This window comes from Scyliorhinus canicula, chromosome 1, assembly GCF_902713615.1.
Source record: "Scyliorhinus canicula chromosome 1, sScyCan1.1, whole genome shotgun sequence".
NCBI lineage: Eukaryota > Metazoa > Chordata > Chondrichthyes > Carcharhiniformes > Scyliorhinidae > Scyliorhinus > Scyliorhinus canicula.
Genome location: NC_052146.1, coordinates 155,253,243 through 155,272,783, shown reverse-complemented (window position 1 = coordinate 155,272,783; position 19,541 = coordinate 155,253,243). Strand labels below are relative to the sequence as shown.

Genomic DNA, 19,541 nt, shown 5'->3' with positions numbered 1-19,541 from the left:
TGTTAGATCTGCTGAGATTTTCCAGCATTTTCTGTTTTTCTCTCAAAACAGTCATCGTCTTCATGAGTTCTCTGCACAAACTCCAGTCCTCAGTGATTAATCACAGAACCATGGCAGAGTGTCATGATGTTTTTAAACTCTTGAGCTGGACGAGGAGGCAGGCCCCAACTCTACCTCAGCCGGAACGGGATTGAACTCCATGCTGTTATAACTGCCCCCCCTCCCCAAGTTCCAACTGTGTTTCTATTGTTCTTCGATAGGGCTACAGTGTAAAGAACAAACAAAATACATGAGCATGTGGGTGTTGCTTAGCAACTGTGGCATTGTGACGTAGAGGAGCTTTTAAGTTTGAATTTTGTTAATTTGACTGCAGTTGAAGATGAGTAATGAAAAAAGGCAGCTTTCACAGGTCTGCTTAACCAGTTGGTTCAGAAAGCTGAAGAAGAAAGATCTCTCTCAGATTTGTGAGAAGACCCACGACAGACCCTACTGGAAGACCTACTGGACGCAAGTATCCTAGAGAAAGGGAACTGTAGCGACATGTATGACCGACTGGTAGAAAGGGACGACACCGTACTGGACGCAACAAGAATGAAATGGGAGGACGACCTGGGGATTGAGATAGGGTGGGGACTCTGGAGGGAAGCACTGCATAGGGTCAACTCCACCTCCACGTGCGCAAGGCTCAGCCTGATGCAACTAAAAGTGGTACATAGAGCCCACTTAACAAGAAACCGTATGAGTAGGTTCTTCCCGGAGGTGGAGGACAGATGTGAACGGTGCCAAAGAGGCCCGGCCAACCACGCCCACATGTTCTGGTCTTGCCCCAGACTTGTGGAGTACTGGACAGCCTTCTTCGAGGCTATGTCCAAAGTGGTGGGGGTGAGGGTGGAGCCATGCCCGATAGTGGCGGTCTTCGGGGTTTCAGACCAGCCAGATCTATTCCTGGGGAGGAGGGCGGACGCCCTTGCCTTTACCTCCCTGATCGCCCGCCGTAGAATCCTGTTTGGCTGGCGGTCAGCAGCACCGCCTAGAGCTGCAGACTGGCTGTCCGACCTCTCGGAATCTCTCCAAATTGAGAAAATCAAATTCGCCATCCGAGGGTCGGACGACGGCTTCCACAGAACGTGGGAGCCATTCATACAATTGTTCCGGGACCTGTTTGTGGCCAACGTACAAGAGTAAGAATAGTCGGGTGGCCAAGAATCAGGGGAAAATGGACGGGAATCGGGGGAGGGTAGCCGGGGGGGGGGGGGGGGGGGCTACGGGTTCGTTATCGGGGTTTGATGGCTAGCTAAGGCCCAAAACCAAACTGTAAATAAATGCCTATAAACATGTGCCTCGGCCATATTGGGGAATGTGAAATATGTATGCCGGCTAAAGGGGGCGACCACAGTTGTTATTACGAAGATGCTTACCTGTAAATATACAGGTTAATTTTTGTGTGTTTTTTTTTCTCTCTAATAATTTGTTATTTGTTCAATATAAAATATGAAAACTCAATAAAAAAACATTAAAAAAAAAGATTTGTTATCTTTGGCGCAATGATCAAGAAAACTAGTGCAGAGATCTGAAGAATAGGAATGCAGGTTAGGTGGATTGTCCATGCTAAATTGCTCTTTGTGTCCAAAAGGTTAGGTTGGCTTACGGGGATAGGGTGGAGGCATAGGGGCAGCACGGTAGCATGGTGGTTAGCATAAATGCTTCACAGCTCCAGGGTCGTTGGGTTACGGGTATAGGGTGGATACGTGAGTTTGAGTCGGTTGATCATTGCTCGGCACAACATCGAGGGCCGAAGGGCCTGTTCTGTGCTGTACTGTTCTATGTTCTATAGTCTGAAGAAGGGTGCTCTTTCCAAGGGCCGGTGTAGACTTGATAGCGGAATGGCCTCCTTCTGCACTGTACATTCTATGGGTCAAAATGAGTCAACAAACATGAGGGCAAGAGCCGCTGCTTCACCTCGTCGAACGCCATCTGTGGCGACGGATTTCAAAACCATCGTTGGCCCTTTTTTTGCAACAGATGTAGTGGGGCCAAAATGGACGGCAAATTGAGAATGAACTTGCCACATTAGTTGATCAAACCTAAGAAAGAGCAGAACTCCATATGCTTCTTGGCACGGGGCCTGCCAGATTGCTTGCATCTTATCGGTCATCGAGTGCAAGTCATTCCAGTCCACCCTGTAACCCAAGTAGACAACCACTTTCGCATCAAATACGTACTTTTTCCTCCATAAGCAGTCCTCGACTGCCCCGGTCGGACAAACCAGTGATCAATTCTTCACCGAAGTAAACCGCGACTTGTGGCAATCGTCAGGCAGTGTTCTCCATTACCCACTGAAAAGTGGCACATGCGGAGGAGACTCCGAAAGGCAACCTGGTGTACTCCTTAAAAACCCTGGTGTGTATTGATGGTCACATAGTTCACCGAGGCCAGGTCCAAAATGTTTTGAAAATCCGATTAAGGTGGCCAATCCACCTACCCTACACATCTTTGGGTTGTGGGGGTGCGACCCACGCAGACATATTTTTTTAAAGTTTATTTTATTATAAACCTGTATCAAAACAAGTTACAGCGAGCAAAGACCCTGGGAAACATGCTTCCCAACAATCAACTATACCATCTGTACAGATTATCCTCTTTTTCACCCCCCCCCCTCGCGATGAATAACCCCTCAAACACAGTCACAAACATCCCCCACCTTTCCTCAAATCCCCCTGAAGAGCCCCTTAACTCATACTTTATCTTCCCGAATCTCAGGAAGTCGTACAGGTCACCCAACCAAGCCGCTACCCCCGGTGACGATGCCAACCCCCACTCGAGCAAAACTTGTCGCCGTGCAATGAGAGTGGTGAAGGCCAAGACATCGGCCTTCCTCCTCTCCATGAGCTCCGGCTTCTCTGAGACCCGAAATATCGCCACCAAATGGTCCAGGTCCATCTCCTCTTTCACTATCCTGGCTAATAGTGCGAACACCCCCGCCCAGAATCTTCCCAATTTTTCGCATCCCCAAAACACGTATGCGTGATATGCTGGCCCCCGCCCAGACCTTTCACACTCCTCTGCTACCCCTGAAGGAACCCAATCATTCTCGCCCAAGTTATCTGCATCCTGCCATTCTCGCCTGAGTCATATGCACACTGGACCCCGCAGACACGGGGAGAATGTGCAAACTCCACACGGACAGTGAACCGGGGCCGAGATCGGACCCGGGTCTTGGCATCATGAGGCAGCAGTGGCTGGGTCCAAAACTAACTGTAAATAAGGATGGCTGATGTCAAGTTTGGTGAAAATATGCCCTCCATTGAGCCGAACGTGCAGGTCTTCAATCCTGAGGCACTGGGTAGTGATCCAAACGGGACGCCTGATTTATTGTTATCTTATAATCCCTGCAGAAATGGGCCGAGACATCAGGCATCCTGACTGGCACAACCGGCGCAGCCCAATCCGCGAACTGCACAGGGAGGATGATCCCTAATCGTTCCCGGTGATCCAACTCTGCATCCACCTTGGGCTTTAAGGCGTAGGGGATGGGGCGGACCTGCCGAAGGTGGATGCAGAGTTGGCTGGGCCTCGGGGTCCACAAAATCTTTGGCGGAGGCCCCTCAGATAGGATCCAATCCATCTTGAAAAACACACAGGATTCGTTCTAGCACTGACCCTGGCCCATCAGGGTACATGCTGCACACCTGCCAATCCAGCCAGAAGCACTTCAGCCAATCCTACCCAACAAGCTGCCTTCTTAACCTGTGAGCTTACGGAATTGGGAGTGTCTGGCGCACCAAATGGATGATGGAACAGCCCATTACATTTGCTTCACGCACTCTGTTGGCACTGGAGCAGAACTATGCGCAAATCAAAAGGAAGGTTTGGTGTTGGTTTTCAGGGTGAAGCAATTCCACCAGTTCGTGCATTGACATACATTTATGGCCTATATGGACCACGAATCCCTTTTAGGTTTATTTAAGGAGGATAGGGCATTCCCCATTATGTGAGCACCACGAAGAATCCATTTATTAGGAGTGTAGCAGTGGACGGGTGGGTTTCACCACTGGCACTTGACCCGTTAGTTTCTCCGGACATTGGTGACAGTCAGGTGTCTCCGGCATGGGGGCCTGCCGGCGTCCCTCGTCGGGAAAATGTTGACACTGGTCCGTACCTCGGAGTGCGTCCCAAATGGCAGGAGTCCTGAACTACAGTATGGAGGGGGCGCCAAGGCTAAGGAAGGCCATGCTCTGACTGCACTCTGTGCCTTCCCGATCAAAGCTATTTTGATCGTTTTCTGTAAATCGCGATGCGTTTCCCCCAGCGAGCGTTCTTGGGTTGCTGCATCACAGATGCCGTGGACCAACTGGCCTCTGAACGATTCAGACAAGATTAAGCCGAACTCGCAAAGCTCGATGAGCGGCTAGTTTTTGTAAACGGGCCAAGAAGTTGGTCACAGACTATCCACGGTGATGGGTGACCATGCAAAAACAAAAACAGCGGACTACCAGTGGCGGTTTTGATTGAAATGGTTGCTTACAAGGAAACCAACTCTGCAAACTGGCGGGTGTTTGGCAAATCCATGTAAGTCAAACTCTTGGTGATGCTTCAGGTGTCTGCCCTGCAGAACGTGAGGAGGGTCACTGTTTGTCTTTCGTTGCCAATAGTGGCATTGAGTCGACAGACGTAGCGCATTTGCTCAATATATTGGGTGCAGTCACCCATCTCGGCGTCAAATGCCTCTAACATTCCGATCTATCTGCAGCTTGGATGGAGGCCTCCTGTCGAGTTCGGCCTGGTCCGGAGGAAATGGCGTCTCCTGCAGCTTCACCTTTACCCTCATCTAGATAACAAAGACACCTATGTCAGACTCCAATTTATTGACTACAGCTCAGCTTTCAACACCATTATTCCTATGAAACGTATCTCCAAACACTGTGGCCTGGGCCTCAGCTCCTCTCTCTGCGACTGGATCCTGAACTTTCTAACCCACAGGCCACAATCAGTAAAGATAGGCAAAAACACCTCCTCAACGATATCCTCAACACCGGTGCCCCACAAGGCTTTGTCCTCAGCCCCATACTATACGCTTTATACACCTATGACTGCGGCCAAATTCCCCTCCAACTCGATGTCAAATTTGCTGATGACACCACCGTAAGTGAGTCGGGTCAGAGTACAGGAATGAGATAGAGAATCTGGTGAACTGGTGCGACGACAATATTCTCTCCCTCAATGTCAACAAAATGAAGGAGATTGTCATAGTCTTCAGGAAACGTAGTGGAGAAGTTGCCCCTGTCTACATCAATGGGAACAAAATAGAAAGGGCCAAGAGCTTCAACTTTTTACGTGTCCTGATCACCAACAACCTGTCCTGGTCCCCCATCCCGACACTATAGTTAGGAAAGTCCACAAATGACTCTACTTTCTCAAAAGATTAAGGAAATTTGGCATGTCGGCCACGACTCTCACCAACTTTTACATATGCACCGTAGAAAGCATTCTTTCTGGTTGTATCACAGCCTGGTATGGATCCTGCTCTGCCCAAGACCACAGGAAACTACAAAAGGTTGTGAATGTAGCCCAATCCATCATGCAAACCAACCTCCCATCCATTGACTCTGTCTACAATCCCGCTGCCTCAGAAAGGCAGCCAGCATAATTAAAGACCCCACGCACCCCGGACATACTCTCTTCCACCTTCTTCCGTCAGGAAAAAGATACAAAAGTTTGAGGTCACGTACCAACCGACTCAGGAACAGCTTCTTCTCTGCTGCCATCAGACCTTTGAATGAACCGCTACCTCGTATTAAGTTGATCTTTTCTCTACACCCTAGCTATGACTGTAACATTCCATTCTGCAGTGTCTCCTTCCTTCCCTATGTACAGTATGTGTCTGCATAGCATGCAAGAAACAATACTTCTCAATATATTAATACATGTGACAATAAATCAATCAAATCACCACCAGTGTAAAGTTCCAGGCGAGCAACCACACTGAAGTAATGACTAAGAAATGTCAATATTTATTTTACCAGTAGATTCCAACTCCTACTCCCTGAAGAATCGTCCGTGGTGTGTGCCGGTTTTTTAATGTCCCATGTGGCCCTTGGCTTGAGGGTGTAGCTTCACTCCCTCATCTTGGGAGATCATAATCAGGTGAGGCCACAATGACTCTACATTAAAGAGCTCCACTCGCCAGTGCAGGAAGAGATCGGGGCGCCATTTCTAAATCCGGATCTCCCCGATGACCAATTAGGAGGTCATCAAGCCCCCCATATAATCAAGAGGCCTCTCACAAGATTTATTGGCCTTGCTGCATCCCGAATCAGGCACAACGAGGCCAAAAGATCGCATCCCAGATATTTAGTAACCTTCAAAGTCTCATCTGCTTTTTCTTTTTAAGATTGAGACCAAAGCCTGCATGATGAATTTTAACATAGCAACATAGTATTTCACCAAGGAAGAGTTGGACCTGAACAGGAGTAAGGGTAATGAGTTTGGAATGATTAACCAAGAGATAGTTGAAGGTCTAGTTGAAGAGATATGTTTTCTGGTGACTTTTGATAAAAGGAGTGATGGAGCAAGGCCAGAAGGGCTGGGATGCTAATGCCAGAGTACGATGTGTAATCGCTGCACTAATGTGTATCTCATCAATCTGTGACATTCAAGCCAACAACTGGAAACATACATTGTAAAACCTTTCCATGTATGAGGCGAGACTTCCTTCTTATCTCCTCCAACAAATACATTTTCTATGGCAATTTCTGTGAAAGTAATTTCAAGTAATGTCCATTTGGGAATTAATTGTCCTCATAATTACATTAGCTCATGCTGAATGCAGTGTGAATAATTTTACCAACAAAATAAAGTTTAATATGTCCCATTGTTTCTTGATTATAGTGTGATCCTTGGCTTTGAGCATATTGCCATTAATCACCTTAGAAATAATGAATTCACACAATGGCTCCTTAAACTGTTTCCTATTCTGAATAGTATTTGGGGTCAAACCTGAAACAGACTGATGCTATCTTACGTTTTACAAGAACGTATTTGCAACTTGTTGACTTTGACTACCCTTTTAGAGTATATCCCCCACCTCAACTCAGACCTCCATGACCTTGAGAGTTTAGTTCATTGCTTTATTCCACAGCTAACAAAATGGCCATTACTTCCAGTTTGCCCATTGTGTGGATTAAAGGGACATAAAATTGGATATATAATTAAAATTCAGCTGGGACCTTGGCTGCACATTCCTCAAACACATATTACAATAAATTGGAGTCTGTGTTAGTTGCCCCTCCTCTTTACATTGCTCCAAGATTGCCAGGCAAAAGGGAAGTGGTGGTAACAAGCAGCGGTTGAAATGCTTGGCAATGAGGTGGGAGGTGGTGTTCCTGTTCCCTGTCCTTAGCCTCATTTTCTTCCCTCAAGTCCAGCAGGGTGGCCATTTTGAGGGATGCCAGAAGACAAAACCTTTTGGCCCTCTGCCCTTAGAGATTGCCTTGGGGCACATGGCAAATAAAGCAGATGCTAGGCAAGTTTCCCTTAATTTTTTTCCTGTGATAGGAAGGGAAATCTCATCCCTGCCAGAGGATGAGTCAGTATTGCAGCAAGAATCTGCCTTATGTAAATGACCTGAATCCAGAAACACAGATGTGCTTGGGCCAAGACTAGACAAGTGCATTCTGCCTTCACAGTGTTCCAATGCTGAGGGCGCAGGAAATCAGCTACAACATCTAATCGCAGTGCAAGAATTAGGAGAAAAATTGCTATATCGTCTTCTCCTTCTTGGGCTGTCCCTCAGCATTGGGGATGACTTGTTTCCACTCCAGGGAGCTGGGTTCTACAGTGGCTGAAAAGTCCGATCCTGGATCTGCGGACTTTGCCACAGGTTTGATAGGTGGTGTTTAATGAGGTGGGTGGGACGCTCTGGATTTTGCACTCTCCTTCCACTGTTTACACTTAGCCTCTGCGTGCTCCACCCTATCACGTTCGAGGTGATTGGTGCCTTCATGGATGCTTTTTCTCTAGCTTGTGCGTTCCAAGGCAAGCGATTCCCACTTGTCGGTACGGATATTGCATTTATTTAGGGAGGCTTTCAGAATGTCATTGTAGCGTTTCCTCTGCCCTCCTAGTGAACGCTTGTCATTGCGGAGCTCGGAGTAAAGCACTCGTTTTGGAAGTTGTGTGGCGGGCAATGTGGCCTGCCCATGGCAGCTGGCCGAGCATAACCAGTGCCTCGATACTCCCCTGGGAGAAGATGCTCATGTTGGTACACCTATCCTGCTGGTGGATTTTCAGGATTTTGTGGAGGCAGTGATATATGCAGGGATTTGAGGTGGCAGCTTTACATGTCTCTGATGCATACAGGAGGTGGGGTTGGGGGGGGGGGGGGGGGGGGGGGGGGTGGCGGTGGGAACCACGGCTGCTCTGTAAACCATTAGCCCGTTGCTGGATTTGAGATCTCGGTCTCAGAATAATCTGTTCCTCAGGCATCCGAAGGGGCACAATGGAGTTGATGTTGGATTTCGTTGTCAATGTGTGCTCGAACTGAGAGGAGGCTCCCGAGGTATGGGAAATGATCCACATTATCCAAGGGCTCACCGTGGATCTTGACGGTTCACAGAATCGTAGAATCCCCACAGTGCAGAAGAAGGCTATTTGGCCCATCGAGTCTGCACCGACACTTTGAAAGAGCGTCCTACCTTGGCCCACTCCCCCATAAACCATCTAACCTTTGAGGACCTAAGGGACAATTTACCATGACCAGTCCACCTAACTTACACATCTTTGGACTGAGAGGAAACCAGAGCACCCGGAGAAAACCCACGCAGACACGCGGAAAAAGTGCAAATTCCACACAGTCGCCCAAGGCTGGAATTGAACCCGGGTCCCTGTCGCTGTGAGGCAGCAGTGCCAACCACTGTGTAGCTGGGGGGCGGGGTGGGGGGGAAGGTTTGTGTGGTCGGAGTGAGCTGATAGAGAACTTTGTTTTCTGGATGTTTAGTCTAAGGCCCATTCTCTCATGTGCTTCAGTGAATGCGTAGACAATGGTTTGTAGCTCGGCCTCTGAATGTGCGCGCACACAGGTGTTGTCTGCGTACTGCAGCTTGATGACAGATGTTGGGCTGGTCTTGGTTCTGGATGGAGGTGTCAGAGGGTGAACAGTTTCCTGCTTGTCGTGTAGGTTAGCTCCACTCTAGTGGGGAGATTCAGTGTGACGGGGCAGAGTGTTGCTGCAAGGAAGATGGAGAAGAGCGTTGATGCAATGTCACAGCCCTGTTTGGCCCCAGTTTGCACACATATGTGGTCTCTGGTGGTTCCATTGGTGAGGATCACGGCTTGCATGTCATCGTGGAGAATGGTGACAAATTTCTGCGAACAGCCTAATTTGAAAAGGATGCTCCACAGTCCTTCATTGTTGACAGAGCTGAAGGCCTTTGTGAGATCGGAATATGGAGTAGTAGTATAATCATTTGTGGGAGAGGGGGAGTCCAGCACAAGTCCAAAATCTGGATTCCATGTGTGAATCTGTATTAAATGATTGACAGTATTTGGGTGTGCAGTAAACTGGAGTGTTTTCATATAGTGTTGTCCCAGATCTCTTTAGTCTATTAAGTTTGGATGTGTAGAAACATAGAAGATAGGAACAGGAGGAGGCCTTTTGGCCCTTTGAGCCTGTTCCGCCATTCATCATGATCATGGCTGATATTCCAACTCAATGGCCTAATCCTGCTTTCTCCTCATAACCTTTGATCCCATTCGCCCCAAGTGCGTCAAGCCGCCTCTTGAATATATTCAATGTTATAGCATCAACCACTTTCTGTGGTAATCAATTCCACAGACTCACCACTCTTTGGGTGAAGAAATGTCTCCTCATCTCTGTCCAAAATGGTTTACCTTAATCCTCACACTGTGACCCCTGGTCCTGGACACACTCACCATCGGGAACGTCTTCCCTGCATCTACCCTATCTAGTCCTGTTAGAATTATATAAGTCTCTATGAGCCCCCCCCCTCATTCTTCTGAACTCCAGCGAGAACAATCCTAACCTAGTCAATCTCTCCTCATTTGACAGTCCCGCCATCAGTCTGGTAAACCTTTTTGCACACCCTCGAGAGCAAGAACATCCTTCCTCAGAAAAGGGAGACCAAAACTGCACACACTATTCCAGGTGTGGCCTCACCAAGGCTCTGAATAATTGCAACAACACATCTCTGCTCCTATACTCAACCTCTCACAATGAAGGCCAACATACCATTAGCTTTCTTTACCGCCTGCTGCACCTGCATGCTTACCTTCAGTGACTGGTGCACAAGGGCACCCAGGTCCCGCTGCACACTCCCCTCTCCCAATTTAAAATTGTTCAGGTAGTAATGTGCCTTCCTGTTTTTGCTTCCAAAGTGAATAACCTCACACTTATCCAAATTATGCTGCATCTGCCATTGATTTGCCCACTCGCCCAACTTGTCCAGACCCTGCTGTAGGATCTCTGCATCGTCGTCACAGTTCACCCTTCCACCCAACTTGGTATCATGTGCAAACTTTGAGATAGAACATACTGTGCATAGAACATATATACAGTGCAGAAGGAGGCCATTTGGCCCATCGAGTCTGCACCGACCCACTTATCACTTCCACCCTATCCCTGTAACCCAATAACCCCTCCTAATCTTTTTGGTCACTTAAGGGCAATTTATCATGGCCAATCCATCTAAACTGCATGTCTTTGGACTGTGGGAGGAAACCGGAGCACCCGGAGGAAACCCACGTACACACGGGGAGAACGTGTAGACTCCGCACAGACAGTGACCCAGCGGGGAATCGAACCTGGGACCCTGGCACTGTGAAGCCACAGTGCTATCCACTTGTGCAACTGTGCTGTATTTTGTTCCCTCATCCAAATCATTAATATATATTGTGAATAGCTGGGGTCCCAGCACCGATCCCTGTCGCACCACACTAGTTACAGTCGGCCAATTTGAAAAGGACCCTACATTTTGTTTCCCCTCTGCCAACCAGATTTCTATCCACCTCAATGCGCTTCCCCCAATTCTACGTGCTTTAATCTTGCACAGTAATCTCTAATGCAGGACTTTATATTTTAAATGCCATCTGAAAGTCCACATATACCACATTGACTGGCTCCCCCTTGTCAACTGTACTAGTTAAATCTTTAAAGAACTCCAACAGATTTGTCAAGCATCATTTCCCCTTCATAAATCCATGCTGACTCTGACTGATCCTGCCACTGCTTTCTAAATGTTCCGCTATAAAGTCCTTGATAATGGTTTCAAGAATTGTTCCCACTACCGATGTTAGGCTTACTGGTCTATAATTCCCTCCTTTCTCTCTACCTCCCTTTTTGAATATTGGAGTGACATTAGCTACCCTTCAATCTGCAGGGACGGTTCCAGAGTCTATAGAATCCTGGAAGATGACCACCAATGCATCCACTATTTCCAGAGCCACTTCCTTAAGCACTCTGGGATGCAGATTCTCAGGCCCTGGGGATTTATCCGCCTTAAATCCCATCAATTTTCCCAGCACCATTTCTCTACTAATACTGATCTCCCCAAGTTCTTCCCTCTCACTAAACCTCTCAACTGTCCAACATTTCTGGTATCTGATTTGTGTCCTCTTTTGTGAAGACAGAACAAAAGTATGTATTCAATAGCTCAGCCATTTCTTTGTCCCTTATTGTACATTGGATTGCATTGGATTAGATTTGTTTATTGTCACGTGTACTGAGGTACAGTGAAAAGTATTTTTCTGCAAGCATCTCAACAGATCATTCAGTACATGGGAAGAAAAGGGAATTAACCAAAATTTAAGAAAATACATAATAGGGCAACACAAGATATACAATGTAACTACATAAGCATTGGCATCGGATGAAGGATACAGGGTGTAGTGTTAATGAGGTCAGTCAATAAGAGGGTCATTTAGGAGTCTGGTGACAGTGGGGAAGAAGCTGTTTTTGTGTCTGTTCGTGCGTGTTCTCAGACTTCTGTATCTCCTGCCCGATGGAAGAACTTGGAAGAGTGAGTAAGCCAGGTGGGAGGGATCCTTGATTATGCTGCCCGCTTTCCCCCGGCAGCGGGAGGTGTAGATGGAATCAATGGATGGGAGGCAGGTTCGTGTGATGGACTGGGCAGTATTCACAACTCTCTGAAGTTCCTTGCGGTCCTGGACCGAGCAGTTGCCATACCAGGCTGTGATGCAGCCTGATAGGATGCTTTCAATGGGGCATCTGTAAAAGTTGGTAAGGGTTAATGTGGACATGCCGAATTGCCTTGGTTTCCCGAAGAAGTATAGGCGCTGTTGTGCTTTCTTGGTAATAGCGTCGACGTGAGTGGACCAGGACAGATTTTTGGTGATGTGCACCCCTAGGAATTTGAAACTGCTAACCATCTCCACCGTGGCCCTGTTGATGCTGACAGGGGTGTGTACAGTACTTTGCTTCCTGAAGTCAATGACCAGCTCTTTAGTTTTGCTGGCATTGAGGGAGAGATTGTTGTCGTTATACCACTCCACCAGGTTCTCTATCTCCCTCCTTTATTCTGACTCGTCGTTATTCGAGATCCGGCCCACTATGGTCGTATTGTCAGCAAACTTGTAGATGGAGTTGTTTCTGTCTGTAGAGGGCCGACATTTGTCTTTACTAATCTCTTTCTCTTCACATATCTATAGATAATCTTAGAGTCGGTCTTTATGTTCCCTGGAAGCTTACTTTCGTACTATATTTTCCCCTTCTTAATCAATCTCTCGGTCCTTCTTTGCTGAATTCTAAACTCCTCCCAATCCTCAGAACTATTATTTTTCTTGGCCAACCCGTATGCTTCTTCCTTGGATCGGATACTATTTCTAATTTCCTGTGTAAGCCATGGATTTTCCCTCTTACCCATTTTGCTTTTGTGCCAGACAGGAATGAACAGTTGCTGCAATTCCCCCATGTGTTCCTTGAATATTTGCCATTGCCTATTGTTATGGGCCAGGGTTTAGAGAATCCCAAAGTGTATCATGGACTTCACCTGACCCACAGCTTTTACTAGATTGTGGTATGGGGAGCACACGGCCCACTCTACAGATGTGGAGAGCAGAAATGGAAAAGTATTTTTTAAAGAAAAACAGTGTTTATTCTATGAACCCAAGTTAACCTTTTTAAAACATACAGTGAACAATTTAGCAACCATTAATTCAAATACAACCCCCAAAGAATACAACACTAAGTAATCCTTTAAGCTGTCCTTTTAACATCCATAAGACTTAAAACACCTTTTACCAGAACCACATCAGGTTAAAGTCACTACTGTTACTAGTTTTGAATCGCCATGATCGATTTACAGTCTTTAGATTACAGAGAGAGACTCTAATAGACCTTCTGGCTGTGACTGCAGCTATCCAGCTCTGAAAACGAAACTAAAACACACCCTGCAGCAAATAGCCTAAAACGAAAGTAAAAAGCTGACAGACAGCCCAGCTCCACCCACTGTCTGACATCACTGTAGAAACCATTTCTTAAAGGTACTCTCACTATAGATATTTATATAAACACCCATTTATAAACACCCATTTCTTAAAGGTACTCTCACTATAGATATTTATATACATACCCATTTATAAACACCCATTTCTTAAACGTACTCTCACTATAGATATTTATATACATACCCATTTATAAACACCCATTTCTTAAGGGTACTCTCACATGACACTATCCACTGGCGTTTCCTTAAGTAACTCTCCCCAATCAACCAAGGCCAACTCACGCCTCATATCTTCACAGTTTCCTTTATTAAGATTCAGCACCCTAGTCTCCGAATCAACTATTTCACTCTCCATCTTGATATCAAATTCTAGCATGTTATGGTCGCTCATCCCCAAGGGGCCTAGCACAGCCACATTGGCAATGGTTCGCTTCTCATTGCACAGTACGCAGTCTAAGATGGTCTGCTCTAGTTGGTTTCCCCACATATTGGTCAAGAAAACCATCCCAGAAACACTCCAGGAATTCCTCCTCTACAGCATTGCGATTAATTTGATTTGCCCAATCTATGTGCAGATTAAAACCACCCATGATCACTGATATTCCCTTATTACATGCATCTCTAATTTTGTGGTTAATTCCATTCCCAACATCACCACTGCAGTTTGGGGGTCTATACATGACACCCAATGCTTTTTGCCCCTTGGTATTTCTCAACTCTACCCATACAGACTCCACATTGTCTTTCTCACTATTGTGTCAATTTCCTCTTTATCCAGCAATGCCATGCCACCACCTTTTATTTTATGCCTGTCCTTCCTAAATACTGAATACCCTGGGAGATTCAGTTCCCATCCCTGGTCACCCTACAGCCATGTCTCCGTAATCCCAATTATATCATACCCATTTATATCTATCTGCGTGATTAGTCCATCTACTTTATTGCAAATGCCTTCAAGTTTGTCTTTTTCACATTGTTTGTCTTGTTCCCAATATTTTTCTCTTTTGCCTTGTTTGAATTTTGCCCTTGGTTTCTTCGCCTATCACTTTACTTATTTCCTTTTCTACCTTTTGTTTTTGTCCTTGCTCCCTTTTTCTCTGACTCGGCAAGAGTAGGTCTTTTGGCCCTTTGAGTCTGCTCCACCATTCAGTATGATCATGGCTGAGCCTCTATCTGAATGCCAAATTCCCACTTAAGAAACACATACTGCAAGCTACTCATCCTCAAATATTTTTATCAGTTTAATTATTCTTAATTTTCCCAGCAGTTTGAAGTGATGCAGAAAAATTGGGTTCTGATCCCAAACTGGAAGCACTTCTTGGAAGCACTATGGTGGCGAACTTTCAGGGAGGTTGCCTTGCACACCTTTGGCTTGGAACATGACTACAGTGTTCGTGTCACACAATCCTTAAGAAGCTTTCATGATGCAGCACGGCGCTACCTCACAGCGCCAGGAATCCAGATTTGATTCCGGCCTTGGGTAACTCTGCAGAGTTTGCATGTTCTGCCCGTGTCTGCCAGAAGCTCTGGTTTCTTCCCACATTCCAAAGATGTGCATTGTAGATGAATTGGCCATGATCAATGTGTGGAGTTGGGGAAAGGGGGGAGGAGTGGGCGAAGGTAGAGTGCGCTTTCGGAGCGTGGTGTAGATTTGATGGACCGAATGGCTTCCTGCCTTCTGCACTGCCGGGATTTTATGATTCTATGCCTGCTCCTAGACACTTTAGAAACCACAGCAGTTCCTTCACTCAAAATATTTATAATATGCCAGCTGCAATTGGACCTTGTGTAACCAGATGGTGATAGTGCCAACTTGCAGCAACATGCAGCTCAAGTCAAATGCTAATTGAATGCAAACTATTGTCTGCCACTACCATACTCAGACTGGTAGGATGATACCACAGCCTTCTTAATTGCACATGTGTAGACGAAAGCCATACCTTAGCTCCAGGCTTCTTTATTGAGATCCCTTTTTTGATTGGGAAGATAAAACTGCAACGCACCTCGATTTGTATTGTACAAAACAATTGCTTTCCAGGACCTGTCGTCAGGCTACAACCCATCTGAAAGTTTGCAAAAACCATATCAATATGCTTAGAAATTCAAGACATGTGAAGTTTAATTTACTTGTATGGTTTTAACAAAGTTGTGTAACCATTGCTCCGTTTACAAATCTGTTTCAAACAACTGTGATATTTCTTTTAAAATATTGTCCAATGTTGATTTAAAATGTTGGAGTAATTTTAAAAAAATCTAGGATCTAGATCAGGGGTGGGCAAACTTTTCCGTGCAAGGGCAACATTCAGAAATTCACAATTTTAAAGGGCCGCATAGTATATTAAGTAAAAAAATGAATATTTTAAATAGCCAAAATAAAAGATTTTTAAAGAAAAAAAAGCACATTTATTTGAAAAACAAAGTAACTCAGTAAGTAACAGAACAATGTCAATGAGAATGATGCATCTGACTGCAGTCATTTACCAGTTTGTTGAAATCAGGTGTCAAGTTGCTTGTGCTGATCCTTAACACTGACAGAAGCACAGCCTAACCGAGTCGACGATAAAAACGCGCGTAGTGGGGTGGATGAGTGGGGCTGCCTTATTGGTCGGTTTAGTTGGGTGTGCGACCAATAGGAGTCCAGATTACAAACAATAATAAGGCTTATTGTTTGTAACCTGGACTCCTATTGGTCGCACACCCAACTAAACCGACCAATGAGACAGCCCCACTCATCCACCCCACTACGCGCGTTTTTATGCGGCCCGCCAATGAGGTGCCCGGAATCATAACCGGCATTTTTGAAAAGCCGCCGGGGAAAAGCCGCTGAAGTAAATGCGCTTATTGAATAAGCGCATTTACTTCAGCGGCTTTTCCCCGGCGGCTTTTCAAAAATGCCGGTTATGATTCCGGGCACCACATTGGCGGGCCGCATAAAAACCTTTGTCGGGCCGTAGTTTGCCCACCCCTGATCTAGATCAAGCCCTCGCATGACAAAGTAATGTTGCTGCATTGTGCCTAAACTCCAAATGCATCTGTGTGGTATTTACTTCTCTCAATAACCCTGTCAAATTGTCAGTGTTTGGTGAGTAATACATAATGCTGTGCTGACAAGGGTCTAATTGACAGCTGCCCCAAAGTTATTTGAAGATTACCATATTTTTCTAAAAATCTTTTTGTTCTCCTTTTTCATATTTTCATCCCAGGGAGAGATAAAAATATGGCCTCTAAAGGACTGGCTCGAGCCTCACATGTACCACCTTCAAAATTACCATGAAGACCTCCCTCCAATACCCCTCAAGCTTTGGACAGGACCAAAACATATGATCATGGTTTGCAGCAGCCCCCCCCCGCAACATTGACAAACATCCTCTACCCCCTGAAAGTGATGGCTCATCCTCGCCTTTGTGAGGTGCACCCTATACACCACTATCAGCCCCAACCTCACGTACGAAGTTGAGGCATTTACCCTCCGGAGCACCTCTTCTCCCAGAATCGCCCCATAAATCGCCGACACCACCCCCTTCTCCATTCCCCCTGCCGTCAGCACCACCTCCTCCAATAGTATGGAGGCCGGCGCCACTGGAAAGCTCTGTATCTCCTTCTTAGCAAAATCTCGGACCTGCATAAACCTAAACATTTCCCCCGGCCCCAGCCCACATTTCACTCCCAGCTCCTTCAATGCAGCAAACCGGCCCCCGAGAAACAAATCCTTTAATGTCCTGACTCCCTTCTCGCATCCCACTTCCCTGCCTCAAATCTGTCATTTTCCCGAATCGGCATTTCCCTTGACCCCGCCCCCAGCCTAAAGTGCTGGCGCAACTGCCTTCAAATTTTCAGTGTCACTGCTACTACCGGACTCCGAGTATTTCCCCGGGCCATCGGGAGTGGCACTGCTGCTCACACCCCCAGCCCCGACCCCCTACACAGACTCTCCTCCATTCTGACCGGTCTCTTCCTTCCCCCCCCCCAGCTCCTCACCTTCTCTGCGTTCGCCACCCAGTAATAATATAATAAATTCGGAAGACCCAACCCCCCTGACTGCCGTCCTCTCTGCAACAGCACCTTCCTAATCCTAGCCACCTTCCCTCCACATATAAACGAGGTAATCATCGTTTCTACCTCCTTGAAAAATGCCTTTGGCAGGAAGATTGACAGGCACTGAAAAATAAACAAGGATTGCGGCAACACATTCATTTTAATTGCCTGTACCCAACCTGCCAGTGACAGAGGGAGACCATCCCACCTTGTCAGATCTACTTTCACCCTCCCCACCAGACTAACAATGTTATACCTGCACCCCCAGATATCTAAAGTGAGTCCCCTTCCTATGGAATGGTAGTCCCCCTACCCCTGCTCCCAACCCTGGCCGAGACACCACAAAATAGTCACTTTCATCTAAATTTAGTTTATATCCCGAAAAAGACCCAAACACTCGAAGCAGCTCCAATATGCCCCCCCCCCCCATCGACACACTCGGTTCCGATACAGACAACAGCAAGTCGTCCACATACATAGATACCCGATGTTCTCTCCCCCCCCTGCACTATCCCTTTCCACACCTCCAAACTCCTCAACGCGATGGCCAACGACTCAATCGCAAGCGCAAACAACCCTGCCTGGTTCCATGGTGCAGAGCAACGTATCCCAAATTGATGTTATTCGTACGGACTCTCGCCCTCGGCTCCCTGTACAGCCGCCTTACCCAATCTACAAATCGTGACCCAATCCCAAATTGCTCCAGAACCGCCATCAAATACCCCGACTTTACTCGGTCAAACGCTTTCTTGGCATCCAATGCCACAACCACCTTTGTCTCTCTGCCTTCCACTGGCACCATAACCACGTTCAATACCCTCCTAATGTTCAAAAAGAGCTGTCTCCCCTTCACAAACCCCATCTGATCTTCCCCTGTCACTGCCAAGAGACATTCCTCCAACCTACCCACCAATACCTTTGCCAAAACCTTTGCGTCCACATTCAAAAGTGATATGGGCCTATAGGACCCACATTCTGTCGGATCCTTATCCTTGAGAAGTAGGGAGATTGATGCCTTCACCAAAGTCAGTGGCAACACCCCCTTCCCTATCACCTCCTCAAACATCCCCACCATCAGCGGCGCCAGCGTATCTTTACATTTCTTGCGACACTCCACCAGGAACCCATCCAGCCCTGCTAACCTCCCCGACTGCATCCTCTCAATCCCATCTTTTATCTCCTGCTCCACTATCGCCCCCTACAATATGTCCCTATCCTCCTCCCCCAACCTCGGGTATTCCAAACCATTCAGGAATTTCTGCATCTCCCTATCCTCCCCAGGTGACTCCAGCCTATACATTCTCTCGTACAATTCCTCAAACACCCTGATCTGGAGACATCACCAACTTCCCTGCCTTATCCCACACCTGAACAATTTCCCTCACCGCTGCCTCCCTCCGAAGTTGACCTGCCAACATGCGGAAGATTACCTCTTTAAAGGTTGATCATAACTCTTGGTATTTTTACAAAATATGGTTTTCTTTGACGATTTTGTTTTTGTGGTTGTTTTGTGCTGCAGTGTCTGAGCTCATGTCCTGAAACTTTTTATTCTTTCTGTTGGTATTCCAAAAGAAATCTCTGGCATTTGGTCCGTGTGTTCCATTATTTCATTTTTCACGTGAAACAGAAAACCCATTGGTCTATTTACTCATTTCCGAGAAACAATAGCTGAGCAATCAATTGGTGAAGAGACATTTACTGCTGCACAGTAGCTGGGAGAGCAAGACAGTGTGTGACTTCCTGGCCCGGGGAAGGGAGCAAAAGACAGCTGGGCCTGGGGAAGAGAGCGGGAGGGAGTAAAAGATTGCCTGACCCAAGGAAGGGAGTGAGTCACTGCATGGCCCGAGGAAGGGAGCAAGAGACTGCTTGGTCGGGGGAGGGAGCACCTTGGGTAAGGTGACATTCAAAGACCTACATTCATATGTAGGTCTTTAACCTCTCTTTCTGCTTGCTCCCTTGGGAAGCAAACCCCCCCCCCCCCCCCCCCCCCCCCCAACGCTCCCTCCCCCTCCACCACCCCTTTGAACT

The 19,541-nt window shown here is 46.8% G+C and overlaps 1 protein-coding gene across 10 annotated transcripts in view; it reads left to right on the top strand.

The window, feature by feature from the left end:
- The window catches only part of inpp5b (inositol polyphosphate-5-phosphatase B), a 246,141-nt gene that overhangs the window by 118,346 nt on the left and 108,254 nt on the right, over positions 1-19,541 (top strand). For 2 of the 10 annotated variants that reach the window (XM_038801362.1, XM_038801344.1), the window contains exon 1: positions 379-507. The exons of the other annotated variants lie outside the window; for them this stretch is intronic. In XM_038801362.1, the coding sequence (XP_038657290.1) occupies positions 380-507 (128 nt within the window). In that variant the 5' untranslated portion in view covers position 379. Of the gene's footprint in view, positions 1-378; positions 508-19,541 lie in introns of those variants that run through there. 10 annotated transcript variants of the gene reach the window in all.